This window comes from Castor canadensis, chromosome 2 (genome assembly GCF_047511655.1).
Source record: "Castor canadensis chromosome 2, mCasCan1.hap1v2, whole genome shotgun sequence".
Classification (NCBI taxonomy): Eukaryota; Metazoa; Chordata; class Mammalia; order Rodentia; family Castoridae; genus Castor; species Castor canadensis.
This window is the reverse complement of record NC_133387.1, coordinates 50196664-50219885: the sequence shown is the minus strand read 5'-3', so window position 1 is coordinate 50219885 and position 23222 is coordinate 50196664. Positions and strand designations below refer to the sequence as shown.

Here is a 23222-nt window from a genome sequence, read left to right as displayed (position 1 = left end):
CGATGCTAAAGATTCTCCAGCCAATCACGGCACGCCTTGGCCCATCTCGCTCTCTTATTGGATGAGCGGGAGTGCCGTAAAGCGGATGTTGCTCTCCCAGCGAGGATTCAAGCAGGCAAGATGGCGTCGAGTGACGGGAAGCTCGGGAGTTTATTCGACCACCACGTTCAGAGGGCGGTGTGTGACACGCGGGCCAAATATCGGGAGGGCAGACGCCCTCGCGCTGTCAAGGTAAACTGATTTTGTTGCTTTCGTTGTCTTCCGTAGCTTTATGTGTGCGCTAGCTTCTTCGTGTCTAGCTTTTGTAAATACAGGCTGACAAGACTGCTGTCAGTTCTCTGTCCTTGCAGATGGCTTGAGGAGTCCAGGCTCAGGCACCAAACGTTATCACCACCCCTTTGGTTAACTTTTAGAATGTCACCATTGGAACAGGACTTTGTTTTAGTCCTCGTACCTTCCGTGTTTACAGTAGTGTGACAAGCACTCAATGACTATGACCAGTAACTTCTAACGAGCCAACTTTTGGGAAAAAAAAAAAAAGTCAACTGGGGTAGTGCATTAGTTAGATACTCTCACACGTGGAGTTCGTTCTCTATTATGCAGCCAGTAGCATTTCAAAATTTTTAGTGTTTTTTGCAGACCAAGTTGAAGAGAGTATTTCTTGTTTTCAAAACTCCCTTTTTAAAAAATAAGAGATTTGTCTCAGCCTTATTTGTGAAATACGTTTAACGAGTCTATTTCTTTTAGGTATATACAATCAATTTGGAATCGCGTTACTTACTAATACAAGGAGTTCCTGCTGTGGGAGCAATGAAGGAATTAGTTGAGCGATTTGCTCTGTATGGTGCAATTGAAGAGTATAATGCCCTAGATGAATACCCCGCAGAAGACTTTACAGAAGTTTATCTTATTAAGTTTATGAATTTACAAAGTGCAAGGTAATGTGCACATCAAGCAGCATCTTATTTTCTCCATTCTTATTGCTGTCATCTTGGCCCCAAGGTTTCACTCATTCATGCCTGAATTACCCAAAAATTTAGTCTTGCACTATAGTACTCTCATCTTCCTGCATTTTTTTTTTCAGTGCTGGGGATTCAGTTTCACATATGCACAGCAAGTGCTCTACCACTAAGCCACATCTCTAGCTTTTCCTGCAATCTTTTGAAAGGCTATTTCCATCCCTTCATTCCTATGCTTAATATGTTGTTGGTTTGGCAGTACTGGGGGTTGAACTCTGGGCCTCGTGCTTGTAAGGCAGGCTCTCGACCACTTACCCCATTCTGCCAGCCCTTTTCATATTAGGTATTTTTGAGATAGGGTCTTGCTTCATGCTCCAAGACCATAATCCTCTTATTTGTGTTTCCCTGTAGAGTTGGAATGATAAGAAAGCACCAGTATGCCCAGCCCAGCCCAGCCCAGCCATTGGTTGGGATGGTCTTGCAAACATTTTGCCCAGGCTGGCCTCAAACTGTGATTCTCCCAATTTCCTCCTCCTCCTAAGTAGCTAGGATTACAGACTTGGGCCCCTGCGTGTGGCCATTTTATTTATATATATTTTTTGAGACAGGGTCTTGCTGTGTGCCTCACTATGTAGCCCAGGCTGGTCTTGGACTCTGTCCTTCTGCCTCAACTTCCCGAGTGCTGAGATTACAGGTATGCTCTACCACATATAGTTTCGATGTTTAATAGTGTTCCAACTTATACTATGGTTGGTTAAAAAATGGATTTGAAGTAAATTTTCCCGTCTTACTGCTTACTGTGGTCATGGCCTTGGATAAGTTATTTAACCCTGCTAGACCTATTTTTCTTCTTCCTAAAAAAAAATCCACCTGGTAAATATACCAACTTCTTGAGGTTGTATGAGGATGAAATGAGATAATTCATGTAAAGGGTTTAGAATAGTGCCTCCTGTTCAAAATACAGTAGACATTAGCTATTGTAGTTCTTACTGTTACAGCTGCATGTGAACTAACCCATCTTCACCACACTTCTATATAATATAAACCTTCTGTTCCAATAAGGCTAAAGTATGCAATGCCCTTACCTACTTTCATGTTTATCCCTTTTCTCATCACTAATTTGATTTAAGGTCCATCCTTCCTGATCATTACCATTTTTTTCCTGTGCTACCAGTAACACGCAGTATGCCTAAAAGCCACTTGATTTTATGGAATTACGTGTTTTTCTCAGGTTGTTCTTATATGAAATCTCACTTTCCCAACCAATTTGCCAGTTCTTCATGGTTAGGAAAGCATATTTTCTAGAGCTTTTGTATCTATCTCCACAGTACCTAAAATAAGTAGACTGTGGAGTAAGATATCTGGATTAGAATCCTAGCTCCACAAATGAGTATGTAAACTGGCCAAATTCGATAATGTTCTAGTGCCTCAGTTTCATCATAAAGTTGCTATGAAGTGTTAATTAAAATGAAGCACTTATGACATTGCTTGGCATGGGGTAAAATATCAATAAGCATTTATCATTATCCCTGGATATAAAAGTACTTAAATATGTTTTATAGTACTGAGCCAACCATAGATGTTCAGTAAGTATTTACTGATAGACTACTTTGAATATTGTTCTTTATGTTTTCTCATTGGTTAGTTCTATATTCAGTATTTGCTCAGTTAATGAAAGTTTTACATTGCAGTATTGTTAATTTTTTTCTTTTATATGAGTCCTGTTATGCAACACACTGTGCTGAAAATGACCATAGTTTCTTTACTTTAGACTAACAAGCTGTGTTCTAAGTTGGTTGAAAAAGAGTCTGGATATGTATGGATGGCTTAGTGCAAAACTTGTTAACCCTGTGGGACAGGAAAGGAATCAACAGGGTCCATTCCATCCACAAACAGTATCCTAATTCCCAATCCATTGTGTGTGTGTGTGTGTGTGTGCACACTGTGGACTTGGGGGAAAAAATAACACACACACCTGAACTTTGCTGCTTAGATCAGTGTGTTATATACTTGTTAAGCTTTCATCCTATGTAAATCAGATTAATAAATTATGCTATCCCCTGTATTTCTGTTTAGGATAGCCAAGAGAAAAATGGATGAACAGAGTTTCTTTGGTGGATTGCTTCATGTGTGCTATGCTCCAGAGTTTGAGACAGTTGAAGAAACTAGAAAAAAATTAGAAGAGAGAAAGGCTTATATAGCAAGAACTACTAAAAATAAAGGTATGGAAAGCCTGTTATTAGCACCTCCTATGTGTCAGGCACTGGTAGGTATACCTTTCATGGAGTTCCTGGTCTGGTGGGCAGCAAGTAGATGATCACAGTGTTCAACAACTATGACTCACTGGGTTCTGTGCAGCACTGACCATGAACTGGACTAGAAAGGAAAAGATACTGGTATATGGAAGATTTCCTAAAGGATGTGAAAAGTGGTTGGGTTTTAGTAAATACTACTCAGAAGGAGAGCAGGATAGAAGGATGAGCCAGGAAATGTATTTATTTATTTATTCACCCTATAACAACCCAGACAACGTGTTTAAATATCTAGAGAAATAAATGAGCATCATTCTTTAAGGAACTGTGAGTAGTGTAGGATAACCAAAGTACAGAGGTTTTGGCAAGAGACAAGATTAGAAACATAGGTTAGTGAATCATGAAGGGCCTTGTGTCCCAAGCTAAGGAATTGAAGCTCTTGACCTAAAGGCAGCAAGAAACAATTATGATTTGCTGCCTAGTTACCAACTGCTAATCATCATAGAAGAGTTCTGTTTTTGAATCAGTGGACTTAACCCCCCACAAGCCCGGTTGAGTTTCCCATGACACAAATTTCAAATGCCTTGAGTAGAATAATGGAATGTGGTACTTGGATTAAAGGAATAGAGCAGTCATAATTAGACTAAGGAAGCTGACTGCAGAAGGGGCAAGTACCAGTGTAGAGAGAGAAGGTGGGAAGTTCCTTGGAACTTTCATCTAGAAATCTCATTAAAGAGCTGTTGAGAATCCCTGGTCATTTTCAGTCATTGAAACGACCTTTATCTTGTGCGATATATAAATAACTAACAGCAGGAAGACTTATGTATGAATGGCAAAGGAATTTACAAAATATTAGTGTGGAGAAAAAGACTTGAGATTACCTAACCCATGTCCTGATTTTTATAGGTGAGAAAACTAACGCTCAGAAAGTTTATGACTAGTCTACATCACTAGAAGTAAAACAGATTAAACAGGGATTAAAACCCATCTTTGAATTCTGTCTAGAGCTTCCTTTTGAAGTACTTTATTCGTCTCAATGTTGGTGATAGAAGCCAAGGATTATCTTTTTTTGCTCCCTTTCCTGTTCAGACCTTTTTTGCCTTACCCCTGACTTCAGAATTAGATTATTGCTTCATCTTTGAATGACAGCATGACACAGTGTTTGTAAAACTATGACTTGATTGGTCCCAGACACTTCAATTGAGCTGCTTTTCATCTGCACAGTTCTAACATTTCCATGATACCTTCACATACGTGATTTCACTTTTTAAAAAAACTTTTATTTGGATAATTTCAAAATATACAAAGAGAGACTTAAATTATGTACCTCCTAGATATTAATGTCAACAGTTATTAACACAGCCAATTTAATCTTTACCATACCTTCTACATCCCACTCTGGTGGTAGTCTGCTTTTGGAAGGGTAGACCAGGCAAAAGGGTTGTAACAGGCCCTAAAAGTGGGCCCAGCATATTGTTTGCTCTAATAACTAACAAACACAAACCAAGCAACATGGTAGTCCATACAGTAGAATATTCTGAAGCTGTAAAAAAGAAGCTTTCTAGCCAGGCACCAGTAGCTCATGTCTGAAATTCTAGCTACTTGGAAGGTTGAGATCAGGAGGATCATGGTTCAAGGCCAGCCCCAGCAAACAGCTAGTGAGAACCCCATCTCCAAAATAACCACAGCAAAATGGACTGGAGGAATGGCTTAGACAGTAGAGCACCTGCTTTGCAAGCACAAAGCCCTGAGTTCAACCCCAGTCCCACCAAAAGGCAAACAAAAAATCATGAAGTTTTCTATGTAATGATTTGGAAGAGCTCTTCTTAGATCTTTAGTTAAATGGAAAGTGCATAGGTACAGAGAAAATGCAAATAGTTATCTTTTGAGTGAAGACACAAAGGGGTTGCTTGGAAGTAGTAAGACACACTAGACAGATAAATAAGAAAGAATAACGAATACATATGTGGAGGGGAGGGAGGCAAACCAGGCATACGAGGAGCAAGGAAAAAGTAAAGTTTGACAGTATAATACCTTTGTATCCTTTAAAAAAGCCTTTAAACCATATGAATGTATTCCCTTCTCAAGAAATAAAAATTTTGTAATAGAACTTAACATTTTAAAGTTTGTTTTAAAAATTATATGATTCTGAATGATAACAATTAATGGACCATTTATTTCCTTTTCCCTCAACTTTTAAATTGTAATATAAAGACTACTGCATGACAAAGAAGAAACTGGTTCCAGAGCATAAAGACACAAAAGATTTTAGACAAGACTTGCACTCAAATATATCTGGACTTCATGCAGCTGCTCTGAATACGTCTACCGTGAACTCAAGTCCTTCTCTTCCTTATTCTTGTGAATTACCTTTATGTTATTTTGCCTCAAATTGTGCATATTCATCCAGGGAGCATGTGGACAGAGCATCAAACTTCTGCAAGGATGGTAGAAGCCATAATGAAACTGTGAAGCATTGTAACCACAATGACTCTTCACAAAAATTACAGATGAACGCTTTTAAAAATGCCATACCTTGTTCTGATGCACAAAAGGCCATTACTTCTTCAGAGGCAATTGACAGATTTATGCCTAGAACAACACAATTGCAGGAGCGTAAAAGAAGACGAGAAGATGATCGTAAACTTGGAACTTTCCTTGAAACAAGCACGAGCAGTAATGAGGTTATGATTGGGCCTCAGTTGCCCAACATACCTAAAGTGGACCTGCAGGATGACTCCTTGAATACCACAGCAAACTTAATTCGGAATAAACTGAAAGAGGTGAGAGCCTTTGAAAAACCGTTTGAAGTAACAATTTAGTGATAGGACTGACAACTAGAAGGAAAATTATTTGTGGGAGCTATAAAATTGTATTTTTTTCATATTTTAGTTTTGATGTTTTCCTACAGTTCTACATTCAGATAACTTAATTTGACTAATATTTATTTCTTTGACAGTAATTCTTACTTTAAACCGTGAGCAGAGGCTGGCAGAGTGGCTCAAGTGGTGGTAAAGTGCCTGCCTAGCAAGCATGAGGCCCTGAGTTCAAATCCCAGGAGTACCAAAAATATACTATTATTTTATTGGGCTGGAGGTGTGACTCAATTGGTAGAGCACTTGCTTTGTAAGCACAAAGCCCTGACTTCAAGCCCCAGTCCCACCAAAAAAAAAAAAAAAAAGAAAACTTTAAACAGTGAGCAAATGTATTTTATGTCACAGTAAATACAGAATACTAAAGCAGTGTTGTCAGTCAATTAACCCAGTCAGTGGTAGTGGATTCCAGGCCCCCTCCTTTTTAAAGCTCCTTATGTACATAGTTCTAATATAAGCCAAAGCTGAGGAAGAAAATTATTATAAATTATGTCTTAAGAGACATATTTCAAAGTTCTTACAGATTTAGTCAAAGCTGAAATGCTTACTTTGCTGCTATGATAAAGATAGTGATAGAAGGAAGTGAGATTTCTATTTATTTATATTTTGTGGTGCTGGGGATCAAAGTCAGGGCTTGTGCATGCTAGGTAAGTGCTGTACCTCCAAATTAGAACACAACTAGATTGTGCTATTAGGTAGTTGTTTTTTTTTTTTTTTTTAACATTATTACATAATCATTTTCCACTTCCTAAGCTCAAGTAAAAGAAAGTTAACATTTAAGTTAGCTTTTGTGTTTTCATGGAACTGGGCTTTGCACTTACAAAGCAGGTGCTCTACCTGTTGAGCCATACCTCCAGTTCTTAAGTTAGCTTTTGAAAGATGCCTTTTTGTTGGAAGGGGTAGCGGAGCCTTTTAAAAAATCATAAGCTGAGGGTCATAACCATTCTCTTATATTTAATTCTCAGGCTCAGAAAGTGCTTTTCACATAATGGTACATATATTTTACAGTGTGATAAAGGATGACTAAGGCGAACCTAATTTCTTTTACTGAGATTTTTTTTACCTGAAAATTGTTACCTGATTAAGGATGAGGGATTATTTATTAATAATAAAAGTCCATGGATACAGTTTTTATACTTGAACCTCCTTAAGTTTTTTAGTTAGTGCTGGCAGGTGCATCTGAATTGAGGCATAGATGTAGATACATATCTGTCTTAGCCAGGGCTGACTGCATTTTCAGAGTATAAAGTCCAAATTCTAAAGCTAATAGAAAATACAAAAGAGAAATATTCAGCACAATTTCTAATAATTTTCCATTTCAGTTAAAGACTATCTTAACTCTGCTTTGATTTATTGCCCACACTTTTTCTGATGATGTTTTGACACTTAATTCTCAGTCCTCTGAGAATTATACAATTTTCTGTTCATTTCTCCAGATTTTTCATTCTGTCCCCCTAAGTACCCATGTCTCTATATCTCAGACATTATCAGTGATTCAAGAATGCAATATCTATTTGTATTTATAAATAACAAATTATCTATTTGTATTTGTAAAATAAGTTATGTTAGATCTATGAAAGAATGTTAAAGGAAAGCAATGTTCACTTTTTCATTTTTTGGCAATCTTTGGGATTGAACCCAAGGCCTTACAACATGCTGATAAAGCACTGCCCACTCACAGCCCTCTTTCCAAATTTTTTCTTAGTAAATGGCTTAGAAATTTTACTCCTATCTGTGTTTAAAAAGAGAACTTTTCTCTGTGCTTACATTGTAAGCTGTACCTTGAACTTGGGTCAACTTTGTCTCAAAAGTGATGGCAAGCGGCTGGAGGTGTGGCTCAAATGATAGAACACCTGCTTTGTGAGTGCAAAGCCCTGAGTACAAATCTTAGTCCCATCGAAAAAAAGTGACGGCAAGGACTGAACTCTTACTTATATATGCTGTTCCTTGTGAGTTTGTCCCCACCCCCGCAGTGCTGTGGTGAACTCAGCTTAGCAAACACTACCACAAGAGCCATGCCCCCAATACTTTTGTTTTAGTTAATTTTCAGATAGGGTCTGGTGTTTTGCCTGCCTTGGACCACAGTCCTACTACCTATGCCTCCTGCATAGCTGGATTACAGGTTATTTTATTGAAATGGAGTCTAGCAAACTTCTTTTGCCTGGACTGGCTTCAAACTGCAATCCTCTCAATCTCCATTTCCTGAGTAGCTGGGATTAGAGGTGTGAGCCACTACGCTTGCCTGTATCCTTCTGACAATTTATTTACTCCTGTACTATAAGAAATAAGTTGTTTAGTGATTCTTTTTTCTTTTTAATTAGGTAATTTCATCTGTGCCAAAACATCCAGAGGACAAGTTGGAAGATGTGCATATAAGTTGTCCATTAAAGCAAAGAAGAAGAATATAAATTGCTAGTAGCAAGTTGGTAGTTTCTAAAGAGAATATTTATTTTTAGCCTATTATTTTAATTCTTTGAGAGATTTTACTATTATTTTTAAATGCACTTCTTTTTGTAATTTCATTCAGACTATCTGTCTAAATAGCTCCATCTTTGATCCATACTTAATATTGCAGAAACTGTTCTTGTCATATAGCATTATCTCACAGCACCTATATGAAAACCAATTGAAGCAAATATAAAAGCTGCAATAAAAATAAAGATAGGTAACCGTTGGATCTGTTTCTGATTTTAATGTAACTATTAAGCAGTTTACATTCAAATACTAGAAGACGAGATGTTTCTGAATACTAGGGCTTCAAAATGAAAACAATTCTGTAAAGTAAAAAAGAAAACTGTTAGAACAAAGTTGAAAATAGAAGCTTACAATGCTTTTGGTCCTTGTAAGAAGAATACTTGATTTATGGCAGTTGAAAAACAAATGAGTTTTAGAAAATATAGCTTCGTACCACTCCAGTTTTGGCATATCCACACTTTTCCCTCTGTCTGTGAAAAGTACAGTTGATCAAAGTAAGAATAAGGAAGTAAACTTTATGAGCCAAATGAATTAAGTAGGCTGAGAAAACTTTTCAGATTCATACATGAGAAGCCTTTATGAACACAAATGAAACACTATAAAATACTATGTATGTGTTCAAAAATTTAAAACTTATTTTAAACTTATTTCAAACAATGATAGCAGTTGGGTTGGAAGAGATCAAGCAGTTTATGGTGGGTACTTGCTAAATCTACTCTTTAGTCAATGTTCTATCACTTAATAAAGCCAATATACTCTGATTTGAGTTTGAGCAAATGTTGTCACACTACTATAGATGATAGGAACTGTGTGTGGTTAAAGGTTCATGCTTAATAAAAACCTGCCAAATTTAGTTACTGAAGTAATCTGTGATAGCATCTTTGTAGTGCCCCAAACTAGGATGAGGCCAATTCCTTTATGATTGCCTAGTCTTCAGCAGTGGGCTGCAGCTACAGGGGTGAGAATCTAGCAAATATTACTTTCTGGACCTTTAAATTTTCCCCTCAGTCAACTTGGGTTTTTGGTACTTGTAACTCTACCTTTGCTTCTGGCAAGCATGGGCCAAACACCTCCAACAGAAGTGTGTCTTCTCTCACTGCTTTTTCAAAGTCTGCAAAAGATATCTTGCCATCATTGTCATAATCCTATAAAGAAAGATGTTTCTTAATAAGTAATAGTCTTAATTTTTGCCATACCAAATAGCTGTCTAGACTAAAAGATTTTACTGAGTAAAACTGTAAGTTCATACATCTGAAGATACTTTTTATATAAATCAGAAGGTATTTATAGAAGACACATATTTTATTCATATTATTCTAGTAGGTAACCTATCTTATCAATATAAAATGAAGCTCTGGCCTAAAAAGTGGGGAAATAGAACAAAAAATTGGAAAAACCGTTTTTGTTCTCGTTTTTTTACAGTACTGGGGCTTGAACTCAGGGCCTCATGCTTGCTAGGCAGGCGTTCTACCACTCCACTAACCCTGTTTTGTCTTGGGTTTTTTCAAGATAGGGTCTCACAAACTGTTTGCCTGGGCTGGATTCAAACCACAATCCTCCTGATCTCTGCTTCCTGAGTAGCTAGGATTACAGGCATGAGCCACCCGTGCTTGGCAGCAGCTCCCAATTTTATATGAAGTGAATGTGGTCTCCCCCAAAATTAATAAGGTTTTACTGATTGTAAAATATTTTAATATAATAAAATTAACATTTATTTTATATAGTGATTATTTAATCACCTAGCCTGTCCATAGATATTTATTGGGCACTCACTTTCTGCAAGGCAATGGATAAAGTAGAGAACAAATAAAATTGCCTTTATAAAAGTCACATTCATTATTGAGGAAAATAATAAGTTGTCTTTTTCCTTACCTTTGTGAAACAACTACTTGATTGAATGTAGTACATTACAGTTTTTCATTCTTACCATTTTCTTCAGTGTTATATCTACCAACTCCTTTATTCCTTCATCATTCTCTTCTTCTGGTGACTGTTGATAGAGACTGTTCTTCAATAAGTCAAATACTTCTTCTCGAGAAATATAACCATCTCCATCCAAATAGTAAACTTCAAAACAGACTTTGTAAAGCATAAGAAGTTTAAAAAATTAAGAACAGTTAAAATTTCATCAGTCTTCTCCTTAGTTATTTCAACATGTAATACCAAAGTTCAAAAGCAATTTATCCACCATACAATTACTTATCTAACTTATTATATGGTGGGGAGATTTGGAAATAAGTACTGCACCAAACTTACATGGGAACCATACTTAAATGTTATCTCATGAAAAATCGATGGGGAGGAGGTGGAAATAAAAAAATCCATAAATGTAGATTTGATAATTTTAAAAAAATGCCATAATCTTTTTGTTGGTTCTGGGGTTTGAACTCAGGGCCTTATGCTTGGTAGGCAGGCACTCTTTACCACTTGAGCCAGTCTACAACCATTAATTTTTTTTAAATGTGTCCTTAATTTAGAGATCTTTTCAGTGTCCCAAATCCAAATGTAAGTGAAAGAACAAGAAGGGATAAAAATTTGCTCATTTATGTGTGACTGCAGTTTTTCCTTAAGCAGTTAGACATTTTAAGCAACTCATCTCCTTCTCAAAATGTTCCTGTTCTCTTTCCAGAGTTCCTCTGACATAGGAAATGAACATCACCCCAATAGGGCAAACCATTGCTGGTTCTAGACAAAATTGTGAATTAAGATTATTGTCTTTGGAATTCCTAATGTTCCTTTTAAGTAGGAAGTTCCATTTATAACACTCCTTGCTCTGGACTTACACTGTCTTCAGACTCCTCTCTTTACTTCCCTCTTCCTAATTGATCTAAAACAACTCCAACAGTGGAATATTAATGTCTGGTGGCTAGTGTGTATTTAATCTCATCCTATATCAACCCCTCACATATTATTTGGTAGTGAAAAGACCAGAAGGAATGGCCCCAAAGTAACATATGTACAGCCCTATATCAAGGCCTGTTTCCTGCTGAGCACAGAGGCAACCTCAGAAACCTTGGCCTTGCCAGCTAATCAGAGTTGGCACAAGCCTGACCCTTAGCTGCTATTCTTAACCTGGCTTGTAAATCAAAGACCTAGTCTGATGAGCATTATAGAATCAACTGGTGAAGCAAATGATTTGGGGCTCTGGGGCTATACCCCAAAATGATTTGGAGTCTTGGGTTTGGGACTTCCTTGGCCTTACAATGAGGCTACCCATTTCATCTGTTTTCTTTTTGTTTTGTTTTGAGCTGTCATGAAACATTTTTGCAAGGTTGTTACAGAGAACACTGATTTCATGTTTTTATTTATGTATTTTTTGGGAGTACTGGGTTTTGAACTCAGGGCCTCATGCTGCTAGGCAGGTGCTCTACCACTTGAGCCACTCTGTCAGCCCCAATTTCATTTTTTAAAAATTTTATTGTTTTTAGATTTACTCGAATGTGTATACATTGTTTGGGACACCTTCCCCCACCCCCAATTTCATATTTTTAAATACATAAGCATTCACTAAATATGGAGCTAACAATACATATCACTAAGCCAGGAACCTTACATTTCAGCTTTTCTTCAAGAGTCCCTCGAAGAAATACTGTTAATCCTTCAACCCATTCTGCTGCACTTATGTAATTATCATTGTCTTTATCAAATGCAAAAAACACTGAAAGAAAAAGAATGTGTTTTAAAATTCAAATGATGAGAGAGAAAAACTTTTTTCCCACATTGAGGAGGAAAAAAAGGTTTGGATACTGTCTTCTTGAGAGTCAAAGGTACTGGGTATGTGTTTCCTCCTAAATTTTTTTTTAATTTTTATTTTATTCATATGTGCATACAATGTTTGGGTCATTTCTCCACCCTTCCCCCACCCCCTCTCTTAACTCCCTGCCCCCCCTCCCCCCCACCCCCTCGCTACCCGGCAGAAACTATTTTGCCCTTATCTCTAATTTTGTTGAAGAGAGAGTATAAGCAATAATAGGAAGGACCAAGGGTTTTTGCTAGTTGAGATAAGGATAGCTATACAGGGAGTTGACTCATATTGATTTCCTGTACATGTGTGTTACCTTCTAAATTAATTCTTCTCGAACTAACCTTTTTTCTAGTCTGCCCCATGACTAATGATGACCCTCATTTGTGATATTTTAAGTTAGTAGGAGCTAAGAAGACAAACCATAAAACCAATCAATGACAATTGGCAGAAAGTCTGTTCTAAAGAGTTGCTGTAACACCAAAGGTGTTACACTAAAGTAATGCTGTGTGTGCGTGTGTGTGTGTGTGTGTGTGTGTGTGTGTGTGTGTGACTGGAGTTTGAACTCAGGGCTTTGTGCTTGCTTGAGCCACTTCAGCCCTTTCTGTTTTATTTTGGAATAAGGGCTCATGTTTATGCCTGTGCCAACCTGGACCACGATCCTCCTATTTATGCCTCCTTTGTAGCTGGATTGATAGACATGTGCCTCCACACCCTAATTGTATTGGTGGAGATAGGGTCTCACTAGCTTTTTGCCCAGGCTGGACTCAAATAGTATCATCTCAATCTCCTTATCCTAAGTAGCTAGGATTATAAGTGTGAGCCCACAGCTGAAATACATTATTATTTTTTATTTTATCATTTTTACATTTCCTCACATGTATATACATTGTTTGGGCCACTTCCCCCCACCCTCCATGTAATACATTATTTTTAAAGTTACCAATGAAATCTTAGTACTTCCTACAGAAGATAAGTAAAAATGTTATCTACTCTTTTAGAGATGTAGATATGTGAATTATTTTGATTGTGGTGATGGTTTCACAGGTATATACATGTATCAAAACTTACCAAATTATACCTTTAAGATGTTGCTAAACTAATAAATTACACTGAATAATTTACTATTTAAAGTATATTTTTCTTTGATATTTCTAACATAATGAGTCATTATTATTTTTATACTGACTGATACATTCTCCATTTTTCTAAAGAAAAAGAACTCAACTAATAATTTATGTATGAAAAGCATGATTTCAAAGTCATCATGACTAAAATCTACAAGTTGCTTATTTTTTAAAAATTCTACTAGTTTATGTGGTTTAGTGATTATTTCTCAAAGGTGAACAACTGAGATATGAAATTCTGAGTGAGTTTGTGTTAAAACAATCCTCACAAACTAATTACTGTTTGTAGTACACACTACTAGAATTATGTCTTCCTAGTTTGGCATTGAAAAAGCTTTGGTCTTTGATGACAATTGAATACATACAATTTTCATCTCAGATGGTTAGGTTTTAGTCTGACGTCTTACCCCTGTTCATCAGCATATCATCAGTCATTCCAAATATGTTGAACAGGATCCCTCGAAATGTGTTACGGTCTAGCCCTTTGTTACCAAATCTTCCATTTCTTCTCACCAAGCTGTGATAAAGGCCTATGAGACACTCTACTTCACTTTTTTTGACTACAAAATGAAAAGAAAAACAAATATAAATCAGATTTAATTGCCAAGTTGTTCAAGTCAACTACATGTATTTTACTACATAGCTATTTTGTTCCTATGATGCCAGGTGGCCTGGTGATACAAAAAAGTGTATGATAAAGATTTGTCACTTAAGAGCTCACAAAATTAAGATGGCCTAACTCAGAAGTCTCGTAAGGCTATGACTCTATAACTCTCTATACTCCTAAGGTTACAAATGCTGAATTACGTAACTCTTACTGCCGTAGACACATAGGTAGAAAATTTGCTGTGGGAAAGAGAATTTGGGATATTTCCATAGGAGCAGTAGCTTTTGAACTGGGCCTTGAAGGATACACAGTGTTTACCTAGAAAAGAATGTGTTTTGGGGTGGTAACAAAGTGGAGAATTCTAGGAAAAGTGAACAAATTAGTTGAGTAGTTGAACGACTACCCCTTACTGGGGGCAGAGCAAGAGCTGGGAAAGAAGTGAAAAACAAGATGGAAGAGGATGGGCTCAGGTAGAGGCTCTCAAATGCCTGCCCTAAGGATTAATGTTTACCATGCAGGAGCAGAGTTTCTTTCTCATGGCATTGTTTTTGGACTGCCTGTGACAATCAACCCCCTTTCTACTGCCCCATGCTGGTTAGATATGCAGATTCCCAGGACATGCTCCAGATGTGCTAAATCAAGATTGCTAAAAATAGGCCCAGGAATGAACTTTTAAATAGGGCTTAGTTGATTCTTCTCTGCCCTAAAGCAACAGAATCTTTGGGCTAAGTCATTAAAGATTTTGGAGTCAGAGACCATGACAATAAAAGTGGTTTTAGGAAAATGTATCTGGCAAAGTTATATTGAAGCAGGATAGCTGGAAGGATGGAAGCCAGGTGTGGAGTGACAGCTTTGGCTAGTGAAGTGGAAGGACAGAAAACCTGAGAGGGAGCCTGAGATGCTGCAGAAAGTAAGTAGGGGTTTGTGATAGCCGTATTTGCAGCTTTTAAGTGGAAAACTTTAAATATTCAGAATCAAGTCTCACTCCAGACTTAATAAAATGCTATTTAGAAGTGCAGAGGTGGTTCTGATGCACTGCTAGGACTGGCTTTGTGAATTGGGGTACTAGACTTAAGCATCTGAATTCTACTTCCATTTCTTACCCTGAATTGCTGGGAGACCTATTATGCCTTAGTGTCCTCATCTGTAAAAAACTGGGTATTGTCCTGGATGATCTCTGAGATTACTTGATCTCTAAGAGTCTAATTCTATGAACCAAAGATCACTTGAGAGAAATAGAAGAGTTAGGAGTGAAAGCTGGCTACTATTTTTTAATTTCCTTTCTCCTCTCCTTCCTCCTTTTCTTTTTGGTGGGGAAGGTGAGGAAATAAAATTATTTATATGTTGTCTTTGGGGTGATTGTAGGTTTCAAGTGATATCAATACATAGCAAATACTCCATTTACAGTATGTGGGTTTCTATGGGGTCAGAAGAATGACTTTGTTTTTAGTATAGCGACTGATAATCTAGAGAATAAAAATTTACAAAGATGACTAATAATACTATTTTTATTAATAGAATTAAATTTACTGTCTTCTTGCTTAATATGTCACACTGTAACAATGAAGTCCTGTAATAGAATGTAAATGTTATTTTTATTTAACCAATAAGCATTAAGGACCTCCCACAAACTAGACAATGAATATTCCATGATTTCTGCCCTCAAGATTGCTACGATCTGGAGAGAGAATGAACTAAGAGGGTTGGAGTGTAGTTTAGTGGTGGAACACTTGACTAGCATGTGCAAGGCCTTGGGTTTGATTTCTAGCACCTCTTCCCCACCAAAAAAAAAAAATCTTTGTGAAGAGGTGAAGAAATAAACACAAGAAAGTATTAGAAGCACTGTGATTGAGGGTTTGGCCATGCCCAAAAGAAGGGATAATAACTGGGGAGGTGGTAAGTGATCAAGAAGGATTCCAAGGAGGAGGTGTCACAAGCTGTCCCCCAGCTTGAAGGCTGGGAGGGATGTTCTCAGCTGTGGGTGATGGTTTAGTGTGGCCAGATGGCAGTAGCTTAACTTTGCTGCAATGGGAGCTTACTGAAAAAGTCTGGCTGGTAAGTTAAGTTGTTTGAGTTAAGGCAAATCACTTTGGCAGTAGATTCTTGAAACTACTTATGGTGAACCTGATGGTGCCGTTTGTATTTCTGTTTTCCTAGATGATTATAATAATCTATCCCATCACACATACTTTTCTTACATTGTGACTTTGATCCTCTTCAAGAGATGGGGTCTTTGTCTCCTCTTAAAGCTAGTGAGATTTTTGTGACAGTTTTAGTGTACAGTGGAAACGAGGCTGTGATTTACAAGGCTAGGTCATAAAAGGGGATGCAGCTTCTTTGAGGACAAAAACTCTTATTTGGGCCATGAAGAAAAAGGAAGTTCAGCTGTGAGTACACTGTGTGGAGTGTCTATTTTGGAATAATGTTGATGTACTTAGCAACGTTTAGTTTGGAAGACTTACTTTAGAATAATTTTAAGCTTACATAGGATATGTAAAGATAGTGGAGAGTTCCTGTATCTTCACACAGTTTCTCCCTAATGTTAACCATCTTACGTAACCATGGTGCATTTGTCAATGCTAGTGTATTAACTTTGCCATATTATTCTTAATGATAAACTTTAATTGGATTCCAGCAAGTTTTCCACTAATGTCTTTTTTTTTTTTTATGGCGGTGGTTATTGTAGGACCAAATCCAGGATGTTACATTTGGTTATTTATCCTCTAATCTGTGATAGTTTTCACTCTTTTCTTGCTTTTCATGACCTTGAGTTTTGATTTTGTAAAATTTGGTTTTGCCTGTTTTTTCATGACTGGACCATGGTTGAGTTTTGGGGAGGAATGCCACAGAAGTGCTCTTCTCATCATGTCATATGTATCAACATGATACATCACTGTGATTGTTAACTATTGTCACTTGGTTAAACTAGTCTGCAGGTCTCTCTTTACTGAAGTTACAATTTTTCCCTTTCTGCAATCTTTTGAAGTTAGCTATTGAAAAAGTGAATTAAGTTCTACTTTCTGGCAAGTGGTATCTATACTATTAATGTGGAGTTCTGTTGCAAATCTCTTTATTGAAGGATGGTATTTAGAAACCAAGGTCTGGGCAGTGGGTATGCTTGTTGCTATTGGGTGTTACTACTTCCCATCCTCTCAGAAGAGCTAAGTAGGAAATTCATGCATACCAACCTATTTACACACACGTTGCCCCATGTTCTTTGTCTCACTATACTAGTTCTAGAATACAAAACATTCTAGATTGAGCTGAAAAAAATGGAAATGTCTTCCACTGGAGGTAACTAGCTTTCTGAGGGTCTGGGAGTCACACACTGGACTAGAAGAGACTTTTTGCTCATGAGGCCTATAAAGGTTCCCTCCTAAAACAAAACTGTAAAGGAAAGCCCAGGGAAAACCACTTCAACTTTCTGCCACATGGGACAATTAGAATTTTATATGCCAACAGAAATAAAAAGATAATACCTCTTGAGAAGGCCGAGGCAGCACTACCTCTGTTAGCTCTGCTCACTCCTACCTATTCAGAACCAAATTCCTCTCATGAGATGAAGACCAATATCTGCTCTGGTCTCAACTGGAATGATCCAAGAATTGAGCTACATTCAACAAGTATTTACTGTGCACTTAGTATGTTAGAGCACCAGACAGAAAGACCACGAGAGTTGTCTATATTGCTGATCAGTAGGATTTGAGAAGTAAACATTTGAGCACAGGGACCAGAATCAGAATCTGGGTGCCAACTCTTTCTCCAACAGTTAGGGCCACTAGATGTTCAATTTGACAAAAGAACATCTAAGACTGTTTCTATTTCTGAAAACAGGAAAAAATATCACCTACCTCATTGGGTTTGTCCTTAGAATTCAAAGATGATTAATATAAGCCATTCAGCAGTGTCTAACTCAGGAAGATCTCAATAAAACACCAGCCATTTGAAAATTTGTAAGTATGAAACATTTCCTTTTCGATGTCAGAAAACTTAGGCTCCATTAAAAAAGTAGTAGCTGATGGTAGTATTTATTATCTTACTATACTCAGCACTGGCTAAATATATAGGACAGATTTTAAGGGCTTCAAAATAGCAGGACTGGAAAACAGGCCCTTAGAAGTGCTAGAGGAACTCAGATTAAAACCCAATTGAAATGAAATTGAAACAAGTCTGAGTCTTAGGGTGGCACCTATCCTTTGAGGTCACCCAAGGAAAAATGGAAGTGCTCTCAGCAATGATTCTGTAACTATGCATGAAATTAACTTCCTTAATGTATGTAGGACTGAGGCTTGCCAATCTGTACTGCGGTCATGTCAGAGAAACAAAACTCACAAGATTGCTTAAGGTCTTCCAGGGCAAGGACTTAAAAAAAAAAAGTCTGTTAAAGTCACTAGCTTTTAATAAGCAAACACTTGCCATGTGGAAAGCATGTTGTGACTTCTTCAATATCTTAAGTATCTTTATGTATCTCTATTAATTCCCTGAAGTACAGCAACCATCGACCACTTTGAGTTTTGTGCTAGAAAACTTGGAGGATTGACCAAGACAGACTTTTATAATTTAGTAACTCATTAAATTTCAATATGACTGTAACATCAGTCTTGGGTTGGCAGATAATCCTTTAGCATTTGTCATGTAAATTTTAAGCTATTCTTCCCACAAGTACTTTCTGTGTAATTGCTTGCTGGCTTATCTACTTTTAAAACAGCCAAAATATTAGACATAGGATCACTCTAGGGTTACAAAACACTCGTTAATGCCAAACTAGTATGTCTCCAACTATTGTGTTGGCCAACATTTGTATCTGATTGCATCAAGATGTTCAGGAACTGTTGGTATCTGGTCCCTACTTACAGCTCTTGACTGTTTTACTGATGGATTCCACCAGCTTCTTCAGTGCCCTCTGCTCCATGTTGAGTGTGGCTTCAACACCCTGCGGCTTCCCAATCTAATTCAGAACTTGGGTGTCTTAAGCTATACCAGCCTTTCCACAGTTCACCATCCAATTCCAACTTAGAACGTGGACACGGCAACTTCCCAGCAACCAAACACAAGATTCTCAAGTAGTTGGAAAAATAGGCAACGTTTGCTACCACTTAGTACATATGCCGGAATTTCATCAAGGTTACTGCAATCTGAAGCACTACTGTATCTTTTCTTTGGGGTTGAGCGTCATTTAAAGTAGCATTTCGTATTATTGCCACGTATATTCCCTCAGCACAAATTAAAAATGTTTTTCCCTATTTGAACACACCACTAAGAATGATCACAAAAATCTTATTCTTTAAGTGAGAATAAGAACTTCCTCTAAACTCTAATCAAGAGCCCTCTCATGAGATCCAGAGGCTTCAATCTGGGACCTTCAAGAATGTAAAAACCCACTTTCATGCCTCTGGTAGGAAAACAGGTGTTAGTAAGTTAAAGCTAACCAAAACATCAACTGTTCTAACTTGTCTTTTATAAAATCCTGGTAGAGAAAACAAACATCACATCTACCTGCTGGGCTTCACATTGTAAGGCAAGAAAATGTACTAAAATTATTTTTAGAATTTAAGACCCAATATTCTCTTATTTTGTTGTTGTTGCAAGGGGTCAAACACAGGGCTTTGTGAATGGTAGGCAAATGCTTTAGTGAGCTACATCCCCAGCTCTAGAATGCAATATTCTTATCAATTTATTTTTATTTTGGGAATTAAACTCAGGGCTTCATGTTGTACCACTGAGATATATCCCCAGCCTCTCTTAAATTTTTATTAAGAATAAAAAATTTTATAAGAAGGCAGATACAATTTTAAAAAAAGTTTTCCCAAAACCTCCCTTATAAAAAATACTCAGTGAATGCAACTGACTTTAAGTTAAAACATGGCAAAAATTTTTAGCTGTGAAATCTGTCAGTTAAGTCTGAAGAACGCTGTATTGGTTTCCCAAGAGCAGTCTACCGTTTACTATGAAATGAGTAGGTTTATAGCACGTGGTGATTGAAGGAATACAAACCTGTATTCTGAATAAAGACACTCTTGTACTTAAAACTATAGTTATTCTAATTCAGAGTAAATGAAAAATGTAGCAGTGGTATAGTCAATTTTCCTAGGGCTGACAGAGTGGCTCAAGTGGTAAAGTGCCTGCCTAGGTAGTGTGAGGCCAAGTCCAAATCCCAGTACCATGAAAAAAGCCAATTTTCCTATACAGAACTCATCAATTTCTGCCAGTTATCCTGGTGCCATAGTAACATGTCTTGTTTATAAAATTGGTGTAAACTTAAGAGACAGCGGAAGAGATGTTACTATCTTGCACTCTATAGTAGCTATGGAATCAATATAACTGACATTACTCCATCACAGATTCTTTTCATACCTTAGTGGAAGACTGTCAAGGTTACCTCAGAGGAACAATGAAAAAGGTGTGTCCCAGAGTCAGCAAAGTGAAAGGGGTACAAATTTTTTGCCCAATCACCTTTCCCCTTTTCTCAGATGGACAGCTGCTTCTAGTTGGCTGTCATATTCTAGATCAGTCTGTAAAGCTGCACTTTTACAGTCACAGCAAAATTGTCCAACAAATGACCTAATAAACTTTTAATGATTTTCAAGAACAGTATTTTTGAAAAGCTTTCTTTTGGAATATAAACTGTTCCTCAAATTTTCTGTGTACTCAAGTGCATTCAGATTTTTTTGTTTGTTTTGAGATAGGGTCTTAAACCCACTATGCAGCTCAGGCTGGACTCAAACTTGAGCCTCCTGCCTTAGCCTCCCTAGTGCTGGCATGCATATAGGTATCTTTTGTGATGAAATAATGGGAAACTTTAAGTGTAAAAGTTAAGGAAACTTTCAAAGGAATGTTTTCTGTTTGCTTTTAAACCACTAAAAACTTGAAGATATATCTTACCTGTCTGTCACTAACACTAATATTTTCCTTTATAACTTTACTTGTAACCCAAAGGGAGATATAAGAGCACAGATTTTTTTTTTAAGTAAAATAGCTATTTATTCAGCTTCTTGTCATGCCAAAATGCTTTGTGCATATTCCACTATAATTAGCACACCTTCTGAAACAGGCAAACTTGTACATCAAATTATATTTAGTATTATATAAAAATGTAAAATGAACAGTTTATCAATTCCTTTTAACATTCCTAATAGTTCAGCAGGAGATATAAAGCATAAAATCTTAGTAAAATATGACACAGGAAAAGCAGTAATGTAATTCTACTGAAAGTTAACTTGTCATAATTTGTTATTAATATACAAAGACAACAAACTTTTAAAACACTGTATTTACTAAGATTCTGGCAATAGCTTTATGTAACAAGATACAGCATACCAGGCCTGCCACTCAACTTGCTTATGGTGAAGTCTCAGCTTCAATATGAAGCTGTTAAAAAGAAAAAATCAAAACCCTGCTTTTTACATGCTAACTTGGCAAGTATGCCATTAAACAATAATGAACGTAAGATAACAAGAGTAAGGAGTTAACTAAAACTAAACATTGCAGCCTAAATAAAACCCATACAAAAAATAAAGTAACAATCACTGGTTACGTAAAATTTTCTTGACTGGTTAAAACCCAACAATATAAAACATGCATTTAGGAATCTTCAGCGATCAAGTTCAAAAAGTACCAGTGTCAATTTAAACGATTCCTCTCCAAAGCCAAAATGTAGTCAAAATGAAATCAAACAACATAACATATTTCAAATGCTAAAAACAATATTGTTATTATTGAAGTGGAGGTAAATGCCAGAGCTTTGGGGGCTTTCTCATGCTGCAAAGGGCTGTGTATCTCTGGTTCACTCAAAGCAGCACACAACAAAGTCCAAGGATGTCATTAGCTCAGTAAAGGGCAAATGAAGGTACCCAGCTCTGACCTTCCCAGGAAGCATGGCTTCTGTGTCCGCAAAAATAGGACATGAGGATCAAAGGCACGCTATTCTGCTAGCTAAAGAGATAACAAACCACCCCTCCCACCTTAAGATCTCCTTCCCCAGGTAAATAAAAATATACAGGGAAAAAATTAAAATACACTTATCTACAGAGTAAGGATTTTTGAAATATTAATGTAATCCTTACTTTAAAAATTTTAACTAGAATCATCTGGTCACTTCTGATTATATCCAATAGATGTATCCAGATTCAGTTTCTGTTTATTTATCACTGGATGCTTCTAGTCAAAATATTCGCTTTATTCCCAAATATCTTAACCACTAGTACAACTGCAGTGTATTATCTCCCAGGATATTCAGCACTGGAAGAGGAAAAAGTAGATGCTCAAGCAGCAGGCAACGATCATGGGCCTTTCACAGAGCAGCATCTGAGTGGTTACTCAACAGTCCAGGAATAATTCTAAGAACAAGAAAACTCATGCATTTTAGTGAATTATGTCATAATTTTCACAGTTGAAATCTCCTTAGACATTGCACTTTCTTTATAAAGGAATTCTGTTTTTTCTACATGTTATGGCGAGTCAGGACTTGAACTAGCAGCCTTCTTTTTCTTCTTCTTACTGTGTTTCTTATGCTTCTTTTTCTTTTTTGTTTTTTCCTATAAAGACAATTCCATGTTAGACATTACTTCAGGAAAATGTGCAAACTAAAAACATCTTTACCGTGGTACTTCTAAGCTACCACAAGCAATCCACATACCCAGGTAAACAAACCTTTTTGAATGAAGTCTTAATATCAGTTTCACATGAGGACTAAGAGTTCTTATCAATTTTCAAAAAGACGGAAAAACTCTTAAGTCACTGGCATGTTATCATAGTTTCTAACACAATTTCTTATAGAAAATAAACTCAATTGAATTATGCAATCAATTGCTATTTCTTGCTATATAATTTCTAAAGATAAAGTAATCACAGCTACTGTATAGGAGTATCATAACAGCAAATTGTTTTGACAAAATGAGTTTCCAAGGGGAGCAGAAAACACTCAATCCACTATTTTTATGTATATAGAACACATTGTGCACTCCTCAAACTGCTAACAACTTCTTAAATTAACACCAACTCACTAATGCAAAGTACTGAAGTACAGGTGGAAAGTCCATTTTACTCAAAAAATAAACAGATGCTTAATCTTTTGAGGGAAATGTCACTGCAGCCTATAAAAAGCAGTCAAATTGAGTGGATAAAAGATGCTGGGATTTTGTTGATCTCCTATTGCTTCTGTTGTGCAAGTAAAAAGGTCGAACTTTCA

General features: G+C 36.9%; 3 protein-coding genes across 4 annotated transcripts in view; 1 reads left to right on the top strand and 2 right to left on the bottom strand.

Moving 5' to 3' along the window:
• The first annotated feature begins 75 nt into the window (after positions 1 to 75).
• On the top strand, positions 76 to 8758 carry Rbm48 (RNA binding motif protein 48). 2 transcript variants are annotated; one of them, XM_020161185.2, is made up of 5 exons: positions 76 to 231; positions 748 to 938; positions 3036 to 3181; positions 5426 to 5994; positions 8406 to 8758. In XM_020161185.2, exons 1-5 carry the CDS (start codon positions 121 to 123, stop codon positions 8490 to 8492), a joined length of 1104 nt encoding a protein of 367 aa, XP_020016774.1. In that variant the 5' UTR covers positions 76 to 120; the 3' UTR covers positions 8493 to 8758. The 2 variants fall into 2 exon arrangements, with proteins under 2 accessions (XP_020016774.1, XP_073920845.1); XM_074064744.1 differs by lacking the exon at positions 748 to 938 and having other exon boundaries at positions 87 to 231.
• Positions 8759 to 8801: 43 nt separating this feature from the next.
• On the bottom strand, positions 8802 to 19088 carry LOC109684689 (calaxin-like). Its single transcript, XM_020161186.2, has 6 exons — positions 18890 to 19088; positions 13836 to 13988; positions 12113 to 12217; positions 10487 to 10638; positions 9600 to 9704; positions 8802 to 8858 (listed from the first exon to the last, which is right to left on the bottom strand). Exons 1-6 carry the CDS (start codon positions 18945 to 18947, stop codon positions 8802 to 8804), a joined length of 630 nt encoding a protein of 209 aa, XP_020016775.2. The 5' UTR covers positions 18948 to 19088.
• A 1920-nt stretch (positions 19089 to 21008) lies between these two features.
• Fam133b (family with sequence similarity 133 member B) overlaps positions 21009 to 23222 on the bottom strand; it is a 28964-nt gene continuing 26750 nt past the window's right edge. Inside the window, exon 11 of the mRNA XM_020161187.2 lies at positions 21009 to 22569. Within this exon, the coding sequence (XP_020016776.1) occupies positions 22483 to 22569 (87 nt within the window). The 3' untranslated portion in view covers positions 21009 to 22482. The remainder of the gene's footprint in view (positions 22570 to 23222) is intronic.

Bases quoted from the DNA above. Each gene is read 5' to 3' on its own strand.
- LOC109684689 (XM_020161186.2), bottom strand. From the start codon at position 18,947: ATGGAGCAGAGGGCACTGAAGAAGCTGGTGGAATCCATCAGTAAAACA. The intron at 10,639-12,112 runs GTAAGGTTCCTG...TGCTTTACAAAG, and splicing joins TCTTGAAGAAAAGCTGAAAT to TCTGTTTTGAAGTTTACTAT. The intron at 8,859-9,599 runs GTAGAGTTACAA...TTTACTTTACAG, and splicing joins CATGCTTGCCAGAAGCAAAG to AATTGTTTTCATTTTGAAGC.
- Rbm48 (XM_020161185.2), top strand. From the start codon at position 121: ATGGCGTCGAGTGACGGGAAGCTCGGGAGTTTATTCGACCACCACGTT. The intron at 3,182-5,425 runs GTATGGAAAGCC...TGTAATATAAAG, and splicing joins AAGAACTACTAAAAATAAAG to ACTACTGCATGACAAAGAAG. The intron at 5,995-8,405 runs GTGAGAGCCTTT...CTTTTTAATTAG, and splicing joins TTCGGAATAAACTGAAAGAG to GTAATTTCATCTGTGCCAAA.